The following is a 27,507-nucleotide window of genomic DNA, read 5'->3' as shown; positions in this document are numbered from 1 at the left end:
TTTGCTTTGCCTTCCTTGATTCTCATTAGCTTGCGAAAGGAAGTCGAAAATCCTTATATATTGGCACTGCATATGTGACATTAGATAGAGTGGTTGACATACAATAGCTTTTCTTTGACACAAAAGGTATAGATACCAAAATATTTTTGTTCATTTGAAGCACAGTTTGCAACTGACTCCTGGCCAAGAGAGAACACATTTGGTAGCTGACTATTTTGGTCAGAACAGAGAGTAGCATCTTTTGAACTTAGTCAAAATGTTAATCCACGACACGCAACAAATGTTTTTGACTTTAACACATTTAGAGAAAAATCTCAGCCTCAGCTTCTACTTCCTGAATTTATCAACAGCAATTCCAGCTAGCTTCAAATCAGTCAAAGATCAAATTCCCCTGGACATAATGATTTTTTGGCAAAGTTGCGATACTGGAGAAATACAGCAAATGTGAATAAAAACCCACACTCAGCAATGACTGAGTCACAGATCAAACACCATACCACTTTACCATTAATGGGAACAGCTAGTGAGGGAAACAGAGACCTCATGAATTCATAGCAATGCAACAACAAAGGTCAGAATTAGATTTTATCAACTTTGTGTATCAACACTACGTAAGAACTGTGTCCTTGGCTCCAATCCACCCATCACTGCTTGTTTGTCACTTCCTTATTCCATATTGTAAATGCATATTAAACATCTCGCATGTCAGTGAGTCCCTTCCTGTTTTCAAAAGCACCTTTCTTCCAAGCACCATCATTCTTCACAATACACTGACCAAGGAGGAAAAAACAAACTGCAAAACAGATCATGTAAAGGGGTGCAGTCACACAGCTGATGATCTTATTACTGTTAGAAACCTGCAGTGGAAGGAATCCTAGGGGCAGCAATAATCCTAAGAGTTTTGGGCAACAGCAGTGTTCAGCCTAAATACCTCACATGACTGAGGGCCTCACCATTCACATTGTGCCAGGAGAGGACTTCCTGAGATGGGACCAATCTTCCTGAAAAAATCTGAGCTTGGGATCCTCTAAAAATTCTAGAAGACATGGGCAAGAGTCAAATTTATTCTTGCAATAAAGCCTTTTAAGGAAGAAATTTAAAAAATATATAATATCCCTGAGTTTCCAGCATTTACAGAAGAAAATATCAACGAATCCTCTACATAATAGTTTAAATTATTGATTCAGTCATGCAGCTCCTAAATGAAAAAGTACTCATGGTTAAAACCCTAATGTCACCTTCATGTTCGACAGGATATGTGATGGTTTGGAAGCTATTATTTCACAACTCACATGTTGGAATTTTCTCATTGACTGCTCATACGTTTCAAAATTATTCTATAATTATCAACAGAACAAGCTAAATTAACCCTGAAGCTTGTAGTAATAAGAATTAAACTGCTCTTACTTATCTATCTACTTATGTGCAAATAAACCTACCCATTAGAGTAACAGCTGCCATTCTAATGCAGTGCACTCTGCTTTGATTAACAACTCTGCACAGATCCGTGCACTGTCTATATGTCTGTGCAAATAAGCACCCAGAGTTCTCCATACATTTATCCACTGATGTCAGAAGTGTGTTGGGAGGGAGGGAATAGGCTCAGGGAGCTTTCATTACTTTTCCATTTAAGCACAGATGACTTGACAGCCTTGGGTAAGTCTCCTTGTGGCTCAGTAATCATCTTTAAAAGTGGATTAATATCATATTCCTGTTACACAGGAATACCATGAATGCAAGACTTCAGCAGTCTGAAGTCATGAGATACTAGACCAACAAGGTCAAGATGTTCATATCATCTTTGTACATAGCCGTGGATACCTTTTTTACAAAATTATTAACAAAATAAGAAATATTTCATAAACCTAAAATCATCAGAAAAAGACACCTCAGGAGAATCAGCAACATGTACAGTAATATAAACAAAAGTCTATTTCTCCTGTGAAATCACCTTTCATGGCCTTTCATTTGAAGTCTTACCTGTGTATTCATAACTTTCAAAACAGAGCTTGAAAACACAAAAAAACCCACACAAAAAAACACACAAAACCCCACTAGAATATATTTTCCAAAGCTATGATTACCTGGTAATCAAATAACTTTTAACTTACCAGTAAGCAAATAACTTTTAAAATGTTCAATGTACCATGAAAAATTTAACTTCATAAACTTGTTCATAACATCATAATGTTCCCTGTTTTGTATGCTGCATAACCTGATTTTTTTCATAGAAAAAGAAATGTTGTCTTACTTTAAAAAATATTAATTTTTAGTATCTACAGCTACACCAAGGTAGTATTTAATATGTCTCATACATAATAAAGAATATTTGAAACACTTCAAAAATAATTTCTTGCAGGATTGGCAAGGGTAGTGTGAAAGATTGAGATGTTAATGGCTAATGGCTCAAACAATCCGCCATTTGCAAAAGCAGCAGGTGCTTTGCTGAGGATAAGCACAGTAACAGCCCAGGTGCAGAGGGTGTGAGCACCAGGGGATGACCATGACAAAGCAGCCTTGGCTTATCAAGAAGCTGGGGTTTGAGACAGATGAGGGAAGAGGCCAAAAAGTAGCAGATCCTGTGAGGTGGATTAATACTTTTTATCATGCTGATGTCCTTCCTTACACAAGTGGCTCAGTTGTGAAACTCCTCCCCACCTGGGGGACATACTGGGACATTCACACGTAGGCCTGAAGATGTTCATCCCATCTGATGGGGCATAAGGGGCTCAACTGCACTGACTGAGAGGCAGTTGTCATGTCTTAGAAAATTTCATAAACCATCAAAGACCCCAAAAATACCCCCAGAATAATTCCTGGGGTCTTCCACCAGAGGACTGAGCAGGATCCACAGTGTTGCAACAGATTCAAGGTGCTGCAAAAGACAGCATAAAACTCCCTACCCCAGGGAAGTTGCCTGGGCATTCCATCTAAAGCTAAGCATATATAAACCCTCTGGAATTTGTGTTTTGTGGGTTTCTCCCACCCCTGATGGATCAAGATACCATTTAGACCAAAGGACATCAAAATCAAGTCTTGTTACTAAATCCACAGATGGTGGTATCTTTCTGCTCTTATCCTTTCCTTCTCTTTCTTCATTTCTTCTCAAAATACATTGTCAGCCAGACTAAAAAATTCCTGTCAATGCCTTATTCAGTGTCCTGTATCTGGATTTGTTAAGCTTGGCTAAGTTTGCTAAACTAAATTTTGTGAAGTACTTACTTTGGATGTTTTTTTAACATCAGTCAAGTATCTTATTCTATCTTGATGTTCTACATTTTGCAAGTAAAAGATTGTTGCTGACTCTTCTGAGAATTTTGTTCTCTCCTACACATTTCCCAGAGTCAATTAAACCACTTTCCCTACACCAGGCAAGTGAACAGGAGCATGACAGGTAAAGTAAGTTTGAGACTGTCCTTCCCTTTCCTTTTAGACAGCTATATCCATCAGGTCTTTCTACCCAGTTTGAAACATTCTCCCTAATCTCTGTATTATTTGCAGTGAGCCTACAAACAATTCCTTATAATCCAGAGCAATATTCTGAACATTTCTTTCTTTTCTAATGTCACTGACTTCTTTAAATGCTTACTAAACAATGCAAACTATCAAGGACAGATCTGCAAAACCCCACAATCATGTTGATGACCCAGCTTCCAAGCTATGTCTTTCAAGAAGTTTTAGATTTGATTTCCATCAGGTCCCTCAGTCTATTGCCAATATTAAGAGTGCTCCTTTCACTCCAGGTTTTCAGGTTTTCATGCAAGAGGAATCCAGTTCATCCATATCAAGATTTCTCCAGAATATAAACCAAAGTACAGTCAGTGGAAAAATCAGAAGATTTACTGGTCTAAATTAAACAGCTAACACAAGCACACTTATCATGAAAAGTCCATAAATCAATTTTCAAATTTCAAACTACATGGGGTTTGGCATGTTCTGATTTCAGTAAGATTGTTTCAAATCCATCCACAATAAGTAAAAGAATACAGGTTTAAAGGAAGTTTATACATATCTTACACCATTTACCCATATATGCAAAAGATTCAGGAACTCACCATATCAGTATCTGACACAGGTCCAAAACTGGTCACATAGATGTTAGTGAAGACTTCAGTAATACTATCTGATATAAAAAGAAAAAAAAAAAACAAAACAAGCAAACATTTTAAATTGACAGTACTTTTTCTATTGTTATGTAAGATTATGGGACATTTTGAACAGGTTTGTCTCCTTATTTACTACCCCTCACCAGTGTCCTGTTGTAAATACTGGGGGTTTCTTTCCCACTTAACACAGAGGTTAACAAACAAGCATTTGTACCACAGAGTAGTTTGTTTAAGCCTGTTTAGCTATACAATCACCAGCAACTACATACACATATCCCGTTTCTCTACCAGCAAAAATAGCCCCAGCATCGTGGACTTAACATGGAAGGAGAGTTCTGAAAACAAAATGCCTTTGTTGCAGAGGTGTTACCTCTGTTGTTGCAGATCTCTCCTATTAAAGCCTTTCTAGTTGAAGGCTGTTTTCTACATTCTTAATAGCTTTTTCAAAGAAAAAGACAAGAAAAGGCAATTATTGACTGTACCAAATGTAACACAACAGGATCCTACTTTTCAATTGGGTGTGTTTTTAAGTGGCACATATTTTAATATAACAGTTCCTTTCCTTGATAGGCAATGCTCATGACACATTGCTGTGGTACTGTGAACACTTTGAGAAAATGTCCTTCCCAATCATTGCAGTCAGACAGCCATGAAATCAGAATATTAGATATTGTACTGCAGGGAAAAATAACTGCTTAGTTTTCTATCTTCAGTTTTCAATTAGGCTCAAAATAGAATGATATTCACTAAGAGGGGCAGTATGCACAGGAAATTTCTTAACAGCAGTTGCCAACCACAGTCTGCATTCTAGACACACAGTCAGCATTCTAGACAGACAACACAAGGAATTCTCTGCCTTAAAGCCAGCTACTGATTGGAAAAGAAAAATTTGAATAAAACTAGGTGCAATTTGACTCATTGCAGAATTTCCCATTCCCAAAAATAATACAACTGCCTGTTGTATAAGTGATCCTGCTGTTATATTATATTTCCCTATTTAATCATTATTAAATGTGGGTAGATAATAGTTTCTGTTTTCCTGAAAGCTGCCTTTTAACAAATACATGATACAAGCCAATTTTACTTCTAATTATATGGAGGCCAACAGTACAATCCCTGCTCCTCACTGGGAGAAACCAGTGGTGCTCACTCATGAGAACAGTCTCTACCAGGCACCAGGAAAAGGCCAGCACTGTTCCATGAGCAGCTGCATGGGGAGCAGTGCATTTTCAAAGGGATGTAGCTGCAAAAATACAGTGATTTCAGACAACTTCTGGAGCATGGACGAGGAATATTCATCTGTTCTCATCTGCAAGGAAACTTCCTTTTTCAGCCAAACGCTAGAAATATAGGACTCCAAAAAGCCCTTCCTACCAAAAAGAATCTTTTTCCTAGGATCATGTCTGCTTTTTAAGCAAATAAATAAAGATTGACTCCTAAAAATCCTCTGCACGTCCTAAGATTGGTTTATTTGTATGATAGAGACTTCTGAAATCCATTATGAAGCATCCTTACACAAGCTAAGTTGATTTCTACTCCAAACTTCTTACAAACAAATTTTAAGTCAGTGGACAGAAAAGGTGCTGAGTCTGCACAGCCTTTGCTATTCAACAAGGATAAAGTACAGATATGGCTGAAGTATCCTACAAGAGCCACAAGTACATTTCAGAGGACTAGGGACTTCATGCTGCCTGTGGGAGACTCTCCAGAAAAAAAAAAAAAAAAGATTATTATCTCCAAATGGTTACCTGGCACAGACTGGAATGAAATGGGAGAGTGACAAGAGAGCTACTCTTCAGGAGGTAAAATGGAGCTGCAGGGACTAATTGTGAAATTTGGCCTGTACTGATGACAATACAAAATATTAATTAAAATTCCAAGAAAAGCACTGGTGTTACAAAAATATGACTGACAATCAAGTATCCCAACAGCAGAGTATCAAGGCTAAATTCAAATATAATTGTATAACTTGAAGGAACCCTACTATAGGCAACAAAGTCACTTGGCAAATCTTTACCTGCATGCTCCCCACCCACCAAATGCTTGGAAACATGGTCCTCTTGTAAACTTATTCTAATGCTACCAGTTATTTGTATGTGATTTTTTTATTTGACACAGAGGAATGATTTTAATATTTGCATAGAAACTACAGGACATGGAATCTTCAAGCTTGCCTTGCATTCCAAGTTTTAATTTTTTAAAAAATTCCCATATTCTGTTATATGATTTCTAAACCCTTCTGGATCTATTTTTCCATCAGAAATGAGTAGAGAAGACAGAGAGGAGAGCAAACATATTGATCACAGCTGCTATTAGAACAGTCTATCGATTCTCCCTGTTGGTTTGTGTTAAAAAAAAGTACACTAAGGAAGAAATGGCAGTTTTTTATATTTTTACCTCTTATTTTCCAAATTCTTCATAGTTAAGAAGTTTCTATTCATACCCTACCTTAAAGAAAACAAGTCCTTAAAGACAAAAGAAGCTGAAATGTAATAAATCTTGAATTACTCCTGTTACCATTTGTGTTAGCAGCCTGAATCTTGTGTTAGTTTCTTCCTTGTTACTTTACATAGTACTAAAATAAAGGTACCTCCGAATTACAAATTTGAACTTGAGGGTTCTGAATAAACGTCAACAAAAACAAAAAATACATCATCCTTTTTTTACAACAAATATTGTAGCTATTGCTTTGAAGGAGTATGTACTTGTCAAACAAACAATTCAGAAGCACAAAGCACAGTTTCAAATGGGCTCTCTAATCAAAATTCATCCAGCAGGCGTCACAGTTACAGGCTTTTTATAACTCGTATTCTGTCAAGAACAGCACCAGTCATCGTACTTAGCCCACCAGAGATTCAAACAGTTCTGGATCATCAGTTCTTGTGGAAAAGCCAAGGAATATACTCAGCTAAAAGATGTTCAATGCAACATGTGTTTGCATAAAAATCGAGCTTGTTTTTTTGAGAAAAGGACAAGCTTTTCCCACTGGGATTATAAAATTTGTTTCCTCAAGTGACACATATGCATGTAACTAAAAGGCCTGATTTTCAAAAGTGCTGAAATCAATGGAGGCCCATACTGAAAAACAGCCTAGATTTTAAAGAACCCTCTGTTGGGAGGAAGGGGGGCAGATTGATTTATACTTGTGGGCTCTTAAGTTATTCTGAATCACTGCTTTTGAAAGTTATACAAAGAAATGGGAACAGCAAAGGGTAAGGATATAATTTCTATTTAAGATGCTTCTTTTAGGGGAAAAAATCTCAGGCAGAGAATATAACAAGTAGCTGCCACCATCACATGACTCTAAAATTCTGCAAAGGCTATTACAGCACCATTTCCAACTTACTTTGGTCATAAATGTTTAAAAAATTCCCTATCTGACTTAGATCAGACCAGTTTCTCAGATGATGGAAGTCAAGGGTAAACTGACAAAATATAGTCAATAAAATTAATGATAAAGGAAGGAAGAAAAACACATCCCATGGAAGTAAAAAAACCCCCAGTAATTATTAAGATCACATTGCACATGGTTCTCAAGCACTGGTTTCTTCTGATTCCCCTTCCTTACTCGAACTGACATGATATTATTACTGGGGAAAATAAAAAACAGAAAGGAAGAAAAATCAATAATATAACAAATTGTTATATAAGGATACATCCTTATCTGTCCTTAGCTGGAATTTTTGCTGTGTATTTTAATTACATTTAGGATTTTAAAAAAAATGTTAATTATAACAAGTCCTCTATGAAGATAATAATTTTATTATCCTCAATTTTCCTTGGGAAGCTGAGGCAGAAGGATTAAATTATGTGCAAGTAAGGTGAAGTACAGGTGTTTGCCAAGTCTGGTTACAGATGTCCAATACTAAGTAACCACACTGGAAAATGTCAACATCATTGACTTGTCAAAAAATTAGAAAAGTGGTTCAGCACTTAGCTGGAGTTGGTATCAGTGGCATCACCAATTCCTTTATGCCAGCTCTCCAGCTGTTGGGATACCCTTTCTGATGGTCTGAAATCCTGCTGACTTGTGCCTCAGCAGAAGAGATGGCTCAGCTGAAGTAGGCTGCTTGGCATAGAATTTGCAGTGGCTGAAGTTTAAACCAATCCAGGCTGAGTAACAGAGATGATCAGAAAAGTCAGATGAAAAGGCTCCTCAGGAGCATTTACCAGTTTGTCAAAATGTTAAGATTCCACAGAGGCATTTAAATTTTCAATGAGTTCCTTTGGTCTGCTGTCTGACAGCAGTTTTCAAAATTTTTTCGAATTCTTTCATATGTCCCTTCTCAGCTGCCTGCATCCCTGACAGGGTACACAGAGTTCCAGTCTGTGATGTGAGGTAGATAGACATGCAGGATTCTGCATACCTGAGAGCTCCCCCTCTCCTGAAGAATGCTGAGAAAGCATTACCTTTATTGAAATAAATTTTTAGAGTATTTCCCATATTTGAGAATGACCTGAGTATTATTCATTCCCCCTCTCACCAAAATAATCTAGATTCCTTTCTTCACAGAGGGTAGGGACAAAACATGCATGGCTCACTCTATGTATGTTTAAAAGAAGAGAAGAATGGAGTGTGATCACTGCAAAATCTTCAGAAAGGTTCCAGATGTTTGTTTGCATGAAACTGGCTATGTTATTGATTAATGTGTCAAGGCTGTTTTCAGAAGAAAACAGGCCTGAAAGATTGGGTTGGGCTTTTTATTCTTTTTAATTTCAATTTTTATTCAATAAAGCTGTAAATACAGGTTTTGGGCAGCTAAAATAGAAGACAATCTCTTTGTGGTAATCCAAAACCATCGAAAGTCTTCTTGGTGGGATAGAACTTTTAAAGTATACATATGCAGTTCTAATGTATACTATAAAAAATATTCAGACAAACATTATTTTAAATGTAGAATTAATAGTGCCTGTGAGAACACTGCAAGGCTGTAACTGAAAGGCTGCTAAAGCATGCAAAAAAAAATTAAAAAGAAGCAAAAATAAAATACTGCTCTTTAAATAAGTATGTCAACAACAAAAAAAAGGAGGTCAAGTTGCAGTGCTATGGGAAATTTAACTGAGGATTTCTGAGTTTTTGTGGAAATGCTGTCAAAAGCTTGATGTTAATTTAATTATTTTTCTATAAAAAATTATTTATCTGGAATTGACATTGTTCTGACATTGTAATATGGTCTCCAGGGGCATGCTTGGCAATGTTGCCCAAAGGCCTTGAAAATGTCATTCATAATACCAGTCAGAAATTGCACAGGTGAAACAGCCAGGGTCTTAATCCATCAAACACTGTTCCAACTCAACATGCTGCCTTTATCTGACAAGCTCCTTAGTGTGTCTGTTGACAGCTCAAGACACTGACTGGCTGGCAGGGAATGGGGGTCAGAGGAGGTCATGCAACACAGAGCTGTAACAGCAGCAAAATCTGTGGGAACACAGATATTTCAAAATCATGTTCTGCCATTTCTTTATTTTTGGTTTAGGTGGTTTATGCAACCATTTTTATTTATCCAACTTCAGCATCTTCATTCATTATCCACTATTAAATTACAACAGTCTCAAAGACACTTATGCCCTACATAAAACCACTTCCAATTTATAAGCTGAAGTCATCGGTGAGAAGAAAAAATCCATTTCTCCCCTTAACATTAGCACTTCACTTCCAATGGCCTCACTTTATCCATGAACTATCAGCAAGAAAATTTCTTCATATGGGCCACGATTGTCTTTCAAATCTCCCTCTCTAACAAAGCTTATGTAGAATAAGCTTACCGTTTAACTTCTGGAGCTTCTAGTATAATACTACTAAGTATTATATTAACAGCTGCACTCTTGATTCACATTGGTGTAAATAAGACCAGAATCAGACACTGTACTTAATTTCTCATGGTGTTGATGGAACAAGAATATATTCTAGAGAAAATGTCTGGAGAAAGAGACAGGAGTTGAAAGCCAGTAGGTTAAGAGACCCCAACTGACTTACCTCTGAAGAGCTGATTTCTATTTACAGATATTATATCGCTTATTAAATTAATGACAGCTCCATATAAAGTCTTTCAGGGGCCCTCCAAAGGCCTATTCAGAACTTAAAAATTCAGCAGCCCTGTAAAGCAGTACCATAAATACTATTATGTCATTTACACTAACAGAATACTTGGGCTGCATATAAGCCTACTCTTTTATTTCAGCAAAGCAGTATTCATTATTCTGAAATAATTAAAACTTGTTCAAAATGACAAGAATTTGCTATAAGACAATAATTCAGTTAAACATTAGTGTTTCTTTAGAGATGAGTAAGACTTTTTGACCATCAGAAAAACACACTAACCTGGAAAAAAGAATTTAGCTTAGCTGTCAACACCCTTCTCTACTGTAGCAAAAAATATGACTTGTGAAAACATTCTCAGATATGTTTTTAGCTAAACTAACAGCTTTTTTAGGTGTAGGTTACCCACAAAATATGCACAGAATGATATGTAGGCACATCTGAAACACAAATAATGTGATATTGTAATCAGTATTTACTCTTTGTGCTGTATGTAGAAGATGCTGGTTTGAACTGCCTTAGCACCATTACCAGATATCAAATTAAAAAACAAAAAAATTCTGTGCTGAGAGAAAATTTACTCATTACAAAATAATTTTCACATGTATATGACAAATTTGAGGCTTAACTCTCAGTGAAAAAGAAGAGTGCAGATCACACACACAAATGTTATATTTACTACATTTTCTTCTCTCTCTCCCAAGTGACCTTTAATTTGCAAACCTTATTATTTCAGATCACAAATTTAAATTTCCAAAGGGTCTTGTGAATGAAGAACTTTGGATATAAGTGATATTTGAGGTGCAGTTTTAACTTTATTTTATGCTTTCTCCACAAACTTGAGAAAGTTGCTCAAGGATAGCGCTAAAGACTGATTTTGGTGCTCAATTATCTCTTAAAGTACATTGGACAAGCTGCACAAAGTTATTTAAGCTCCAAGTTTCCATTTAAATCAATCAAAGTTAATCTGAATGTCTCTGTGATCCAGATCATAATGACTAAGTTTTGCGCTTATATTTGTCTGAATCCCCTTTATTCCTAAATTTCTGTCTAACATTGTCAGTACCTAAAATTCCCCGGCTGCTTATATTTCCACCTTAAGGCAAAAAAATCCCAATGCTGCCAAGTAGCCTAAAGAATTGGCTCTCAACCAAGTCCCAACGAGTTCCTCAAACTATAAATAATTACAAATTTACTGAGCCAGAAAGATTTTGAGAGAGAAAGCAAGAAAACGAGCAAGAGACTGATTCCACAGCCTAGCAGTACTCATGGGATAGAGCAGACTTAAATTGAAGCCTCTGCTCAAGATCTAATTATTTACACAAAGCAGAATAATTCCTTCCAAAGACTGAGGAAGAATGCTGTGTCTTAGAAAATTCACCTTTGTGGTAAAGACAGAACCTGACACACAGTAACTGAGTTCATGTCCTTTCTTTAAATTAGAGCATGCACTTGACAAGAGCTGCTCTCTATTTTAGAAGTTTCCATTAAACCCGACCATCAGCTTCTCTCATGGCTCTTTCCAGGAAAGGAGGAATGACATGAGAGGGAACACCCCTGTGAATACATGAAAAGGAGACTAGTAAAGTTTTCACACCCAAACTTGGTTGTTTCACATGTGTTGGTAAGGAAAGGCTTCAGCTGCTTGCTCCTCTTCAGCATTTTTACTTACTTAGCTTGACAGATTTCTACTCAGTTTATCAACTTTAAGAGCCACATTTGTAGACAGTTATGCCAACACCATCTCTGTGATGTGCCAACATGCCCAGCTTTTCTCATGTTCCACATAGGATGCCCAGCTGTTGGAAGCAATGAATTCCACTGTATGTGGGCTCCAGGAGATGTGGAAACTGACAAACCTAAGCCCTCAGTCTTGTGGGGCCAACTGGCCAAAGACCGTGAATGCCTCTATGCCTCTAAAGGGCAGCAGGAAAAGAGAGATCTGAGTCCATGTTCTGACACATATGTAGCTATTTTATACAAATAAATAAGTAAAACATCTCCAGTGGAAGAAGCCACTTTCTCAGGATGATCAAAAGCCCCGTGTCTACATAAAAGGTTTGGAAAGTGGGAAATATGGATTTAGATCCCTTTTCCAAATCAGGCCTTATGAGTAACTAAGATGTTTAATCTAGAATGTACTTCATCCCTGATGAGAAGGCTGCTGTACTGACTGGTGCAGCTCATATCACATTGGGCCAATCAACCATCCAGTGTCTAGCCTGAATCCTGCCACTACTTTAACATGAAAGAGATTTCAAACAACCCAAAAGTGCATAACTTAATTGGTTCTTTGCACTGGGAAAAGAAGATATGTACTCTCACTCATTACTGTTGAACTTCATAGACTTTTGTCGCCTCCGGCAACATTTTGACAATCTCAGAGGTATTGACTGCCAAGTGATTAAGGAAGCAATTAACTATCTAGACAGCTTTTTGGATTTTTTTCCCTATCATTTTAATAGAGTATTCCTCCAATTTACAGGTTCATTGTAAAGGTATATGGATGCTTTGGTTGTATAAACACTTGTAAAAGCTGGATAATTGTTAACATTAGTGTTGACCGTTAAAAAGGGAGAGACAAAATGTTGAAAAGTAAATTGAATCGTTGGGAAGAGCAATCTAAACACATGGGCATAAACTTGTTCCCATAAGACTACCATGAAATCCACCAAATCTCCCTTTCTTCCCTTTTCATTACATCCTCATATACCATGAAGGCAAAAAAATAAAATAAAAATAAAAATAAAATAAAATAAAATAAAATAAAATAAAATAAAAATAACTTAAAAGCATGCAGCTCTAAAATAAACTACCAGTGTGAGAAATTTTTAGTTAAAGTTGAACAAAATGTTCAAAAGAAACATGAAATTGAAAATATAGTTGAGTTTGGCTGGAAGAAATGTGATCTTGCTGAAACAGATTACTTAAATGTTGAAGTTAGAGGAATTTAGAAAACACACAACACATTTGGCAGCAAACCAAAACCACATGTCACACAAATGAAAACTAAAACATCAGCACTAAATCTGGTCCCTTTAGACACTACAGCTTCCATCAGGATGAGGAGTGTTTATAATTACCAGGCTGAGTAATAAATATGACTGCTGCATTGTTCAGATTAACTGGATGAGCATGATGGAGCTAAAATGAACCAGACTGCCCCAACACTGTCTAAAGAATGAGACAGAGGAAGACAAAAAGAGCGCTCAAACAAGTCTGGAAGGGAGCAGACTTTGATAAAGTAGAGCAGTAATTATTTGAACTGACCTGAATTGGTGTCATCACACAAGTAGGGAGGGCAAAGTTATTACTCGCATGAGACCATATTTCTGTCTACTCTGTTTGGAGATTTGTGCTACTAGAGAGAAAATCATAACATGTAGGTAAAGCAGAAAAATTCCCAAAATTATTCCAGATTGCAGAAACTTATACTCAGAGGTCTTTATCTCTCTTCTTTTTTTTAAATGTTTGAATTTTATGACCTCAGTACCTAAAGTCATGGAACACCTTGGCAAATTCTGCTGCTTTACACTTCTAGGCTAATTTCAGGTTTAATCTCTGTGCTTTATTCCAAGTCATAGCATTTATAAAGCATCCCATTTGATACACTCACTCTGATGGTCCCTCCTGCATTTCAAACCACATCTAGCCCTAACAGCAGTATCATTTTTAAAAAGTAGCAGCTTCCAGTTTCTCTTTGCAGTTATAATGCAGCCAAGTCTGGATTTCTTAACAAGTGATTTTATTGTATAGTGGCTATTGGCTCTTCAAAAACTTCATTTTTGTTGTTGGCTTATTTGCTTGCCCATCACTTACATAGGCCCAGCTGTTTTTCTAACCAAGATCACTCATTCTAGATTTTATCCAAATTAGATTTCAGAAGCCACTTTGGTTCACATATATATATATTAAATATGCAACATGTCAACTTGCCAGTGAAAGTACAAAGTTATGAAAGTATGCTGTCCTTCAGGACCTTCCCACATTCTAAACATTTAAAAAACCCTAAATTCTTATTATTTCTTGGAAGAACATCACAAGTCCACATCAAGCACCTATAAAATGGCCACAGAATTCAGTGGAATGTCCAGGAAACATAGATATACATAGATATACATATGCATATGATATACACAGAGCATTTCATTCTATGGCTACACTACTATTTCTAAGCTCAAACAGACACTGTCACAGTGCTTATTAGCTGTGTTAATTATTTAAGGAGGAATTTGGGTTGCATGCCAGAGCCCAGTGAAGTCAGTGAAAAAGTCTTTGCCTAGTGACTACCAGCTTCAGCAGAAGCCTTTGATTATGTCTGTATCCGTGGTCAGCCACAGCAAAAAAGTTGCCACCCTGGAGCTGAGAGAAACTGTGATGAAGCTCTGGGAAGGATTGTCTTGCTTGTTCTGTGGCAAGCACTCACATCACCAGAAGCTGGCATCTTCCCAAAATTTGCTGCTCTCAGAACAAAGTATGAAACTCACATGTTCCAAAGTCCCAAATGCTGATGATGTCCTCTAGAGATCAACAGACATAAGGAAGCATTGAAAATGAAGATCCTTTCAGACAGATTAATTTTAATGTCTGTGCTTAGTGTCTGGGTATTATAGTCCTGGATTGTATAGTCATTAAAAATGGAGCTGCAGCTCTTTTATCTTTTGCTAGCCTTGTACTTTGCATTCAAGCATGACAGCAACCAATGGTAGAAAGAGGTAGTGCTTTTATTTAATAGAGCTGCATATTAGTGGGCACTTTTAATGCATCTTTTTGCAGCAGTATCCTCAAATATATTTTTCATATGTAATGCTGTATGAAATTCTATAATAGTATTTCAGAAGACTGTGATACACTATGAAAAAAAAAAATAGAGAGTGTTCTAATCCTCCTATCGACTAGGCAGCAGTTCCTATTTCAAGCCAGGTAAAATAGCTATGAAGGACAGGAAATTAATGTTTATCCAGACTACTCTATATTCTCAAAAAAGCTAGCCAGATGAATTACTAAAATCAGCCAGAGGTTGTGTGCATGTGAACACCCTAAATACCTAGCATGCTTAAGCACACGTAGACACACACTTTCCTCACACATTCCTGAGCATCACAGCTGCTGAAACACAGGGAAGGAAGGAGTAGAGTTATGGTTTCAAGACACAGCAAAAATCAGACTGGATGCCAAGCTGTCTTTAATTTTTTTATTAACATTTTTTGCCTGGCAGGACAACTCAGGGGATGGTCATGGGTAATAAGCTTCCTGCTAAACAGGAGTCCTGACAAACGACGAGTTCATGGCTTGATCCAACAGAGAATCATTTTAATACTTCAAGAAGCATCTCCCAAATAAGCAAAAAGTACTGGCATGGACAACAATGAAGCAATTTTTAACTCTCATTTTAACATGTTACAGAGTTGTCATTTATTCGTCGATTATCCAGTTAATACTAAAAAAGGTCTTAGTGCGTACAAGAAGTGTACTGTGGCACTCAAAAGTCCCACAGCTGAGTCACTAGAATGTCTCCAAGCTACTTACAGATAACAGTGTTTCCCTGAATCTCCTCTAAAACATACTCCCAGGGTACTCCCAGAGCTTGGATTAAGCAGCCTCAAATTTGTCTTTTATTTTTGCCTATGACAAGAGAATTTGCCTCTGGCTTTCCATGGAACTTTGAGAATCCACTAGGTTTCTATATGTGGAAAGACTATATATTTGGGACTGGAATCTGCTTGTAATATTAAATTAACAGGTTGGATTTTCTACAGGCATAAATTAAAAAAGAGAGTGGGGTTTTTTTAATTTGAAACAATGCCTAACATGAATTTAATCAGAACCCCGTTCCTTAAAGTGCATATTGTTCTAAGCAGAAATATTTGTGAAAATGCAGGTAATATCTACTGCAGATATTATTTTAAAACAGTCAATTACTTTAAAAATAGCATTATCATGCAGTAGCAAACCAGATTATTTATTCTTTAAGAATTCTCTGACAGCTTTTAGCACCCAGCAGATGAAAAGGGATTATTAAAAATGTGACCATTTCCTTATCTCAAGTAACAGGCATTTACATTTCTCCTTTCTCATCTTTACTTATTTATTTATTTATTTATTCATTTATTTTCCCAGGTGGAAGTCTCTTCCCTTTTCCTTTCACAAACTGCATGAGATGATGCAGTACCAAATTCACATTTAAAGATCTGGTAAAAAGAAGTTTACTTTTTGATTCTCACTTAAAACTATTGACACAAACAAGTCCATGAAATGCTATGGAATGCCTTAGGATGGCAGAGTGGTTATATAAACACAGCATTGCATTTATGACTAAAACCTTTGGTTTTCTCATTTATAAACACCACAATACAACTCTCTTCAGCTGCTTCTCATTCAGTGAGCCTTTAAATTATTATTTCAAATAGTGAGAATAAACAGGCATCTACAGTAGCCTTTAGACTGTCACTCAGAATGACACATCTAGAACATTATGCTGGTGTATTAAGGGTAGGAATTGTCCCTTGAACCCATCTCTAAATTCTTGAATATAAACACAGACTTCCTCACCTGTTCCATTCCTTTTCTGCTCTCTGGTGTTGTGCTGAGAGGCTTACACACTTGCAAGAATGGAAATAATAATAATAATAATAATAATAATAATAATAATAATAATAATAATAATAATAATAATAATAATAATTCCCAATTTCCAGATAGAAGTCTGAGGAACCTATTGTCTTAGAACAACTAGGAATGGATACAAGAAAGAAAAAGGAGGGAATGTGTTGGAAGACAATTATCTCTTTTGGATGAGAGAATCAGCACCAAGCAATTGAGACAAACAAAGAAGAACTAGCAACATTCAGGGCAATCATTCAGTCAGAACATACATTGCCTTCATGTCATCTTGGTATTTAAGAGATGGACAGTATGCAAGTTTTTTAATTAAAACAGAAGAAGATGCTAAATGAAGATAGGTGACTCCAGGAAACTACTTTCACACCAAATATCATAAATGCAAGCAGTCTTGAAAATTTTACAGCATACACCACTTTTTAAACTGATTTCTATTGAACCATATGTGAAGGTCAGTGGTCCATAGTACTGCATTTTATCTTCAATCAACTCTATTAGTCATAACACTACCAGATTATAAAATACTTATTATAGTCCGTAAAAAAACATAGATTAAGCAGATGGAACATGGGACACCCAGGTTTTCTCAAACAAATTGCAGGTAAGGACATGTGATCTCTACTGGTTCAACAAAAAAAATGCATGGGGAGGACCAAATATGTATGTATATACATTAAAAAATGAATGCAGTTTGGCCAGACTAGATCCAATCTCTGCAGCTGCACAACTTCACTGCAGTGTTCAATGTTCTCTGATGCACAATAATCCCAGGTAAGAGGGGAATTGATTTACATTTCTTTCACAGTGTTAAATGCTCCAATTATTAAATAGCCCTCAACATATGGCAAGGAATTAAGGAATGTAAATCAGGAGCCATGTGCTACACAGTAATCACATAAATGGTTCCCAAATAGCAATATCACTTCTGGAAGATTAGCAGAATCATACTTTTGTGATTTACATACAATTTCCACAAACTAGTGGTGAAATACTCTGCATGATAAAGCAAACTATTAATTGGGTGACAGTGGTAAACAAAATTTATTTTAACTTGTGATTAATTTCATTAGAGCATTAACATGTAAAGAAACAGATATAAAAATGTGTTTAAAGATTAATATTGGCATATTAAAGTCCTTTGATTCTTATAATTATTAGACTTTTGACAGTAAAAAAATTTATTAGACTTTTGACAGTATTAATTCAAAATCTTCTGCTGCTGCTTTAATTTAGCAGTTTGGTGAATAGTACAGCAACACATCCTCTATACCTGTTTCTTGAGATGGATGACTCATTGTTGAACAACTCTAATATCAGAAATTTAAATGCATGCATATACCATAATGATAACATTTCTTATCTATTCTACTTTCAAGTTTCCAAAGGATATTTGAAAAAACGATCATTCAGCTGCTTAAATCTGCCAAGTTTTTTAAAAGTTGTCAATGGTTAGTATGACAATTTTATCTTCTTTCTCTCATCATCTCTTTTGTTCTGCCCTCCTTCCCTTTCCCATATTTATTGCTCATAGTGGTTTTTCACCTTGGCTTGTATTACGCTAATGCTAGGTTGTTGAAAAAGAGCTTTTTTTTCTACTTCATATATGTTATTTGAAGTATTTAGAAGCTACTTGTAGATATTTATTATAGCCATGAATACTAACAATTAAAACAGACCAAAATACTGGGAAAAAAATAAAAGCATGTGCTGTTTTTATATATAGACAATTACAAGGTCCTCCTCTATGATCCTTTCTGATGAAATACCTCTATCTCTCTCTCCACACTATTAATTCTAAAAATTGGATGCACTAGATTGTGCATTGAAAAGGTTATTCTAAAAGACAGTCACGAAATGGTAGCATTGCAAGAAAACAGAAACAGGAATATGCAGTCAGGAGAACTGCCAGAAGCAACAGATCTGTCTCAGACCAGTCAACAGCACCAGAGAACTGTGCTGGCACAAAAGGAAAACCATTTTATCTGTGGGTAAAGGATAATCTTTGCTTTCTACCCACATAGGAGCCTGTCTTCACATCATTTCAACCTCCTCCATCCAGTTCCACTGAATAAGAAATCTTTCAGGTACAGCTGGATGTCAGCAGCTGTACATCGATATGGCAGGTCTCACCTGGACTTGGCTAACTCTACATTTAGACGGAATTAGATAAATTCATCAAATTTTGGTCAAAAAAGACAGTTGGGCATTTTTTATAAGAATAGACAAAATAGACAGGTATTTAGGAAAGAAAAAGGCAATATAAAAACAGAAGAATGAAACAGGAGGAGCCTTGGAAGGTATCTTGGGACACTTTAGAAGGGTAGTGATTAGAGGTTCCTGGATGCTTCCTGAGGAGGTGTTGATCTCTAGGATGCACAGTGTTGTGCTGCTTTTCACTTCCCTGTACACTGCTGAAGTAAACTGAAAAGGATTTGATGAAATACAGTGCCTGTCCTTTAAAATACTGTCTTTTCACATATTTAACCCTTTTCAGGACTTCAGCATAAGGTGATCGTAGGAAAAATGTGGCTAAGACTATAAACAAGGATATTTCTTCTTCATTTTTGCAGATCCTGTCTACCCAAAATCTTATATTTTTCAGTGGGGTCTTTATGAATAATAAGCTCAAGAGTTATACAACACTGCTGTTCTGAAGCAGTTTAAACCTTTCATTTACATAGACTTTTTCCTTCAGCTATATCTTCAAGATCTAATATACTAAATTTTTTTTACCTTTTCCAAGTAAGATGGAAGCTGCAGCCATTATTTCAATGTCTTGCTGGCCATCAGTTAAAGAATTTTAGAGCAACTAAGTTTAAAAAGAACCTTTGGAAGGTCCAAAGCAGAGCAATCTCTGAAAACACAGCAAGTTACCCAAGTCATATTCTGTCAAATTGTGAGGGTCTCCACAAAGATGGAAACTCCACCACAACTCTGAGCAGCCATTATCTCTGTATCTGTTGAAAATCATCAGCATTGGCATAATAGTTATGAGTTATATTATAACTATAACAGTTATGAGTTTGCCTAGAAAAGCTAAGGAGGGGATGAAAATAATTCTTTTTTTTTGTTCCTTTTAGAGTATGTCTCATAAAGACACAGTATTGTTACACTGTTTTGCCACAATCAGGCCTTAAATGTAGTAGGAGCCCATTCTGCTATGCAGAATGAACGTCTCGTGGCAGTTTTTTCTTTATAGGTGCTAAAATACAGAAGATATATCGAAATGTATATTTACCATTACAGGGCTCAAGAACAAAGGTTATGAAAACCCCAGTCTTTTCTACACAAAGAAGTTGAAGGAGTTATACATGCCCATTTAATCCCAAGTTTTTAATTTTCATTGAAAATAAAATGTCAAAACTTGCCAATTAATTGTCTTGAAAGTTATGCTTCACTATTTGCTTAAATATTGGTTGTTGTCACACAAGTAGAAATCAACATCACTAAATAGTGATGCCAGTCATACCACAGTGATATAATTGGCATTTTTCCTTAAATCAAACATCTTCCAAGGTCCACGTTTTCACCTTTATGGAGGGCAGTGAATTCCAAATATTGTCTGCATCCTATGCATCTAAACCCAAAATGTCAAAGACCATCAATGCTTTTATAATAGATAAAATAATAATTGATTTAATAGCTCTTCACCAAAATTTTCAGAATATCTTTAGATAATTATAAAACTGAACAAGAGATCTCTATAGCTTCCTTCTTACATTCTTAATTAGCACTCTTTTTTTGGTATATCTTCCTTAAGAAAATATTTGAAATGTAATTCTCTGTGTGTCTCCTATAAAAAGAATATACAAAACTGAGTACTCCATGGGTGCATCACAGCCGTAAACATGAAAGGATTTCCCTGATATTCTTTATAAGTGTAACCTAGAATAGCATTAATTTTGTATTATACAATCTCTTCATTTCTACAGATTGAATAATAATTTTTTTCATTGTAAGTAACATATACATTGATTACTACATTTTAAATTAACTTTTTGATTGGTTAAAATCCACTAGTAAAAGCCCATGAAATCCATAAAAATACCCAAAGTTATCCTGGATGAATTTCTAATGTGCTTAAATATTTCTGAAAATGTTTTAGAGTTAGATTATTTAAATAATAATTATATTTCCAATTCAGGTAGCTTTATGCAAATTGTATCATTATACAAGGGTAATAAAAACTTTGGAACTATGATATTGCATTCCTTTGGTACTTAGCTATTTAAACTAGTCAGCCTGAATGACAAGTAGTTGTATGTTTGAGACAGAAAAAAAAATCATTGCAAGATTTAACAAGATAAAAGGCCTTAGTGGAAAGCAATCAACAGTAGAATACCTTGGATACCAGCAAGACCACTGCTTCTCAACCCTTTCTAAATAACCCAGAATAACTGCATGACAGATAAAAAGTGATGGTTTTGATTTCTTTGTCTATCAAATCTGACTGAAAAGAAATGTAAGCACCCCATTAGTCTGATTTACAATGAGCACCAATGAGCTCCAGAGAAATCTGCAGTATCTGCTTTCACAGCTTCCTTGCAGATAACACAAAAGTAAGCAAAGCTCTAATTCAGCATTGGTGTCGTCAGCAGTAATTCTAGCATTAGAAGCAAATGCTGATGCTTTGCCAGGAGAGAAAAAAAAAGTACTAAATATACATGTTCAGTGAACTGGGAGAGCCTCCCAGACTAGCTCCTCTATGGGCACATATAACTACTGTACAGTACCTATATTTCTGTTAACTCATCTGAGGCAGAGCATTTGACTCTTTGGGATGGTGCTGTTGAGGCCCAGAGTTGGGTTCAATGATCCTTGTGGGTCCCTTCCAAATCAGCTTATTTTGTGATTCTGTGACTTTTTTGCTTTGCATTGTGCAACACTTTCCCCAGAGTACTATGCAGTACTCTGCATAGCTGTAGCATTAATTTTATTTATATGTCTTCACTGTTGATTTATTCACAGACTTCAATAAATAAATAACCAAATAACCTCTGTCTAGTTACTCAGCCCTACCCTATACTAGACAATTTTTCTGATTTGTTCTTAAGTATCAAAGAGGTTTCTCTAGGTTTTTTTATCCTTCCACTTTCCTAATGAATCATTCCCTGGAATGCTTATAGCTACTGAGTTAGTTCTGTTCTTGCATCTTAGCACTGTCTGCATGCCCTGGATAAGTTATTAATGAGATGTTCATATCCTGTTCTCTATTGCTTCTCCATTTTTTACAAGGAATGCTTTTTGCCAATATACATTATCCACAGCTCTAACATGAGTTTCTCACTGACTCCTCTGAAAGCACCATTATGGCCAGATATTCCATGTGTCCCTTCCAGGTATGCCCAAAAGAGGAGCATACATACAGTAGTTTATCCCTTTGTGTCCCAGCATAGCTACAAGGACAGTGGGCTTTTAGAAGATGCAAGTGCTGCTCTGAATTGCTCTGGACTAGCACTGGCAGAGAGATATTACCATTTCCAAAATATTAACCTGGATCAAAGAAAGCCTAAGGAAGCAACCAGAACTGAGATGGGGAGCTGCACTTTTTCCCTTTAAAAACAGTAGTGGAAGATTTCTAGTAGTGCTCTGCAGAAAAAAAAAATAGACAAAGAACCTTCCTTTATGATACTCTGAATTTGCATTAAGCATGTTTGGGGCTGACAAACACCACTAGGTTTGGCTAGGGGACTAGCCAAATGAGGGTCCCCAGGCTAGGGACTGCTATAGCTACAAACTCTTCCAAAGCTCATTAAAAACTCTGAATCACAGTGATATATAAATACAGTGCCCTAAATTCAACATATTCCAGATTATCAGCATATGACCATGGCTGCGTTTCCTGGCAACTGAAAACCTCCAGCTATTTGATAAACACACACACACACACACACACACACATATATGGATACAGCTCTCCTGATCCAGGCAGGAGACAAAGGTAATATGTGAAAAAATGAGTTTCCCTTGTGCTCATATTGGTGAGCACATCACAAAACTTTTAATCACCAAGTCTGATATTCTGATAATGATATACCATTATACTGATTCTATGCAATGAAAGATCCAGCTCTCCAAAGATGAAAGATCACACACAGCAAGTGCTCATTGCTGACCATCTCTCTGATAACAATAGTCAGAAAGAATTCCCCTCAATTCTTTTCAGTTTTCCTGTTCAACCGATTTACAAAATGTTGGGAAAAAAGAGGATTTGGTCTGTCTGTGTGAGAAATGCAATGCAGATGCTTGCTTAAAGCAATCAGGACATTTCAAAGCAGAGATGGTTCCTTCAAAATAGATTCACAGTGCATTTAATTTTTACCTACCTACTGTCTTATCTTCCTCTTTTTTTAACAACCATCATTCAACTCTTTGGTTACAATAAGAACACCATTCCTGAAGCTGATGAGACTGACCACAGTTTGCAGAAGGATCCTGACATTTCCATAGATCTTTTCAATATCAATATGGCACTTGAAACTTTAGGCTATGAAGTCCAGTCTTCTGCCCTTGTAACTTCCCTTTTCTTTTGCTTTGCTGCTTGTTTCTTTTCTCCAACATTTAAGTTTTCTATTCAGTTCTGTTTTATAAGTTTCTGAGAGTAGAAAAGACAGAAGTTCTTTAGCTGTTGGAAAGGCTAATTTCAGATGTGAGAAAGTAAAGAAGACTGAATAACTTATGGAGATAGTCACATTACTGAAGTACCCAGCATGATCATGTCTGTTCATGGGGCAGAGGAGAGCAGACAGATAATTCAATCACTTACAGATATTTTGGTTCCTTGCTTAGTTTTAGTGCCCATTAATGTGTGTATTTGCTTTTCTACTTGCTAATAAAAAGCAAAAGATTTATGAAAAAATGTTAGCCTAAGTGTATTGCAAACATTACAGCAAATAAAAAGAAGAAAATACCTTCATTACTAGTAGAAAGTCATAAACAATGAAGGTCTGTATGAGTTGCCATTTGCATGGCTATATTTCATATAAATTAATGCTAATGATACAGGAAAATTTGGTTTGAAGTCAAACTTGTAATTTATTTTGTTGACTAAACAGAAATGGCATGGAATGTTTGGGTAAAATGGTTCACTTCAGAGCTGAAAGTACAGTCAAGAGTGTTCCAGCTGCAATCCTGTGCTTAGCATAAAATGAGTACAGAGAAAATATTATCTCCCCTCAAATAAACCCATGCTCATCCCTATCAATACAGCAGGCTGGGGTATATAGCTAAGTCATATGAGATGTCTCTGGCTTCAGGAGATGGTGCAGTGTCATCTTCCCCCTGCCCACACCCATTTTGCAGGTCATTTCATCATTGTAGTGTTCATACATCACTCAAGGATCCCAGCTGCTAGGATAGCCAATAACCAACAGCCAAAACCTGTTATCTGACTGAGGTGTACCACCAGTAAAAGTTAAACCTTCCTCAACAGCTTATAGAAAATAGTACTCTGCTTTGAATTGCATCAGTAAAGCATCAAGTTACATACTGTCAGTAGTCAGACTGTGTCCCAGTAAAATTAATTACAAATCTATCCCTTAATTCAAGAACAACCTCCAAATCAGACATTTATTTAGCTGGATTTAATATACAGACTTTCAAGAAGCCTGTACATTTCCTTTTTGTTGGTCAATAACTAGATAAAATGGTAATATCAACCCAAAATATTTCATTACTAAAGGAGCAGTTTTTTACAATGAGCTAAATTCTTGCTGCAAAACATCTCTGAAAATGTCTTTCACAGCAAGTGAAAGTGGGCTGATGAACAGCTCTTGCTTTCAGACAACTTCAGAAGCATCTCAGACCCTGGACTATTTCTGTTGTAGCATGTTAGGCCAGATTGTGATCCCAGTCATAGCAGTGATATGTGCACGACAATGCAAACGGCTATGCCAAAGTAAACATTCTGCTGCATTCAAATGAGCTATTTCAGATTCATATAAAGGGAAGTGAAACACAACTGAGACTAGGTATCTTAAATTAATGATGTGTGGCATGGTCAGAATGCAGTCATCTCTTGCAAAAACACTTTTAGAAAATCCCAGGCTTACTAGGCACATACTGTTAAAAAACAGAAGGGTAATTATTTCCACATCTCTTTTCAGACTACAGGTCAGTATAGAAAAAGGAATAAACTGCTAGAAAATTCCTGAAATATGAAGCTAAATAATTACTAAGCACTATGTACAAAAGCCTTGTTTGGTATGCTTTGTATCATGAATTATCACAACTGCCATTTACAAGTGTTCTTTAAAACTGTAAGAATCCATCCATCCACAACTGAAGTATTCTTGAGGATTAAGATTAATGTGTCATGAATCTCCACGGTTTAATATGCATGACACAGTTTCATTTCACACATATTCTGCATGGGTTGATTGCCATGTATACCAATATCAAACAGATGTTAATTCTTTAATTTTTTGTTCTCAGAGTATGTTTTAATTATCTATGAGGTTTCATAAAGAAAAAGAGGGAGGTTATTTTGAAGCAAATTTAGTGAAAAATAGAAAAATCCATTAGGTCTGTATTTCATGTTCTCAAAAATATTATTTCAATAATAAAAAAATTGCTTGATATGCAAAGGAACTGTAGACTGCTCTCATTAAATGGCTTATTCCTTGTAAGCAAGAAAACTTTGACTATTTTTCTAATAAAATGCATTATATTAAAAGCTCTGTCAATTCAACATGAGTTTGGTGATATGAAATGTTTCTGCAAGTCATTGTATGTTTACACTATGCCTAAATTCCTAAATTTGAGTATATTGCAAAGAAATCAAAACTCCACGTAAAAAATTACTATATAAATTCTGGCATCAACGGTACTATAGGTCCCCTGTAACATCCAAATTAAGAAATCTTTGAATATAAAATATTTCACAAGCCTTCACTGTACAGAGGCCAGAAATGGAAATGAAAAGACATCCTAGTTTAAAAGCAATGCATAATGAGAAATCTGTTTCAGTCAGCGTCAGCTCCCACTTTCTGCTATGTCAGATTCAAGCCACAATTCCCCAGGACCAGAACAGCAACAGAGCCACAGGTCAGGATGGAATAGTGTTGGATAAAAACTCTGAGCTTTAACTAATGCCTAATTTGATCAGAGCTGTTATTGTAATTTTCATGGAAGTTGGAGTGTGTCTCTAGCTTTGGGCCTGATCTTCCTGAAATCAACAGGAACAGGAATGGCTCCCAAGGATTTTGTACTGGAATTAGCTTCACCAAGCTGAAACAGTCTCCAGGTTGAAAATTACAATTACCAAAACCGTTATAAATAATAATAATGGCAGTAGAAGTGTATATTTGAATCATACATGTCAATGTTGATAGTATAAACACAGATAAACAATAGTAGTAGACAAAATATTGTCAAAACTGAGATATTCAGCCCCTCCCTATGTCATAGATATTTTTCTGTACACAGTAATATTTTCAACACCACAAAAATTATTTAAATTTCTTGCCAACGTAACACATACTGACAAAAGATGGCATACAGCTTTAAAATCAAAATGTGAACTGACATTTTGAAAAATAACTGACAGTCATGGCACAAGAGTGCAGTGACCTCTGTCCTCCAATATTCTCTTTTTCTCTATTTTTTTTCCAAATGCTCAAATAAGTGCAAGGTGCCCAGAAATTAAATGTATATTACCATTGACACCCCAATTCCAAAGAAGTCAAAATCAAAACATTTTCACTGAACTTACTGGCCAAGGAACAAATCTCAAATGTGAAATTTATATGCATTGCACAAAACACTTGTGCAGATTTCTGAAAACATACACCTTTTAGATTGCAGGGAATTAAGCCTGGATTCCTTGTTCAACCAAAATTCCCTGACTGGAATAACAGCTTTAGATGTTATTTTTGTTCACATTCTGTTTTACTATGTTAAAACACCAGATTTTTTTCTTTTTACTTAAGATAAATGTGTGAAAATGCCTTCTTTCCATTCATAGATGTTATCTTCCTCAAACTTCAAATGATTCATCTGGGTGAATGTAGTTATAAATAATTTATCAAGATGCATACCAGTTGTTAGGGGAAAAAAAACCCCGAAGGAAGAATATCACTGCATAAAATCTGAACATTAAAATTGATTTTTTAAAATCAATCTTTAATTGGTTGTATTACCTCCTAATCCAGGTCTCAGGCGATTATCATAACCATCCAGAAGTCTGTCTAGAATTCTTGTAAAGATGGTGATGTTATTCTTAGCTTCGTCTTCCAGGGAGTCAGCCAGCACCGATCTAAATGGATATTTTACATTTTAGAAGGTGCTAAGTATGTTTTAACATACACTCAACATGCATTTTTTTCAGACAGGTCATTACTTGCTGCATTCCAACAGGAAAGGTGTATTTAACAGTATGCAAATACAGAATTTCTATATAACAAGTTCAGACATATAAGGGTCAACAGAATACTACTTAAAATATCCAGGAAGTCATTTTCAAGTAGTCTGTACTTGTATGCATCATTGCATTACTGTGAGTGCTGCTTCCAGCTCCCCAAACACCGTTAGTGGAGGCTGCACTGGTGCAAAACCCTAGAAGAGCCTCCCAGGCTTTGGTGGCATGTCACTCCTGGGCTGATAACCCGGGTTCCCATGCACAAACCCATCTCCTTCTAGCTCTGTTATCTGTCCTCACTTAGGCATACTCTATCTCTGGATAAATCCTGTGGATTTGCCTCCACCCAATGGTCATGTAATGTACATGACCAGAAGAACTAA

General features: G+C 36.1%; 1 protein-coding gene across 1 annotated transcript in view; it reads right to left on the bottom strand.

Moving 5' to 3' along the window:
- The window catches only part of GABRA2 (gamma-aminobutyric acid type A receptor subunit alpha2), a 64,658-nt gene that overhangs the window by 34,444 nt on the left and 2,707 nt on the right, over nt 1-27,507 (bottom strand). The window contains exons 2-3 of the mRNA XM_036383086.2: nt 26,907-27,022; nt 4,056-4,123 (exon numbers count right to left, since the gene is read on the bottom strand). Coding sequence (XP_036238979.1) covers nt 4,056-4,123; nt 26,907-27,022 — 184 coding nt within the window. The remainder of the gene's footprint in view (nt 1-4,055; nt 4,124-26,906; nt 27,023-27,507) is intronic.

This window comes from Molothrus ater, chromosome 4 (assembly GCF_012460135.2).
Source record: "Molothrus ater isolate BHLD 08-10-18 breed brown headed cowbird chromosome 4, BPBGC_Mater_1.1, whole genome shotgun sequence".
NCBI classification, from domain to species: Eukaryota; Metazoa; Chordata; class Aves; order Passeriformes; family Icteridae; genus Molothrus; species Molothrus ater.
Note: the sequence above shows the minus strand (reverse complement) of the source record. Positions and strands in the feature narration are given on the sequence as shown.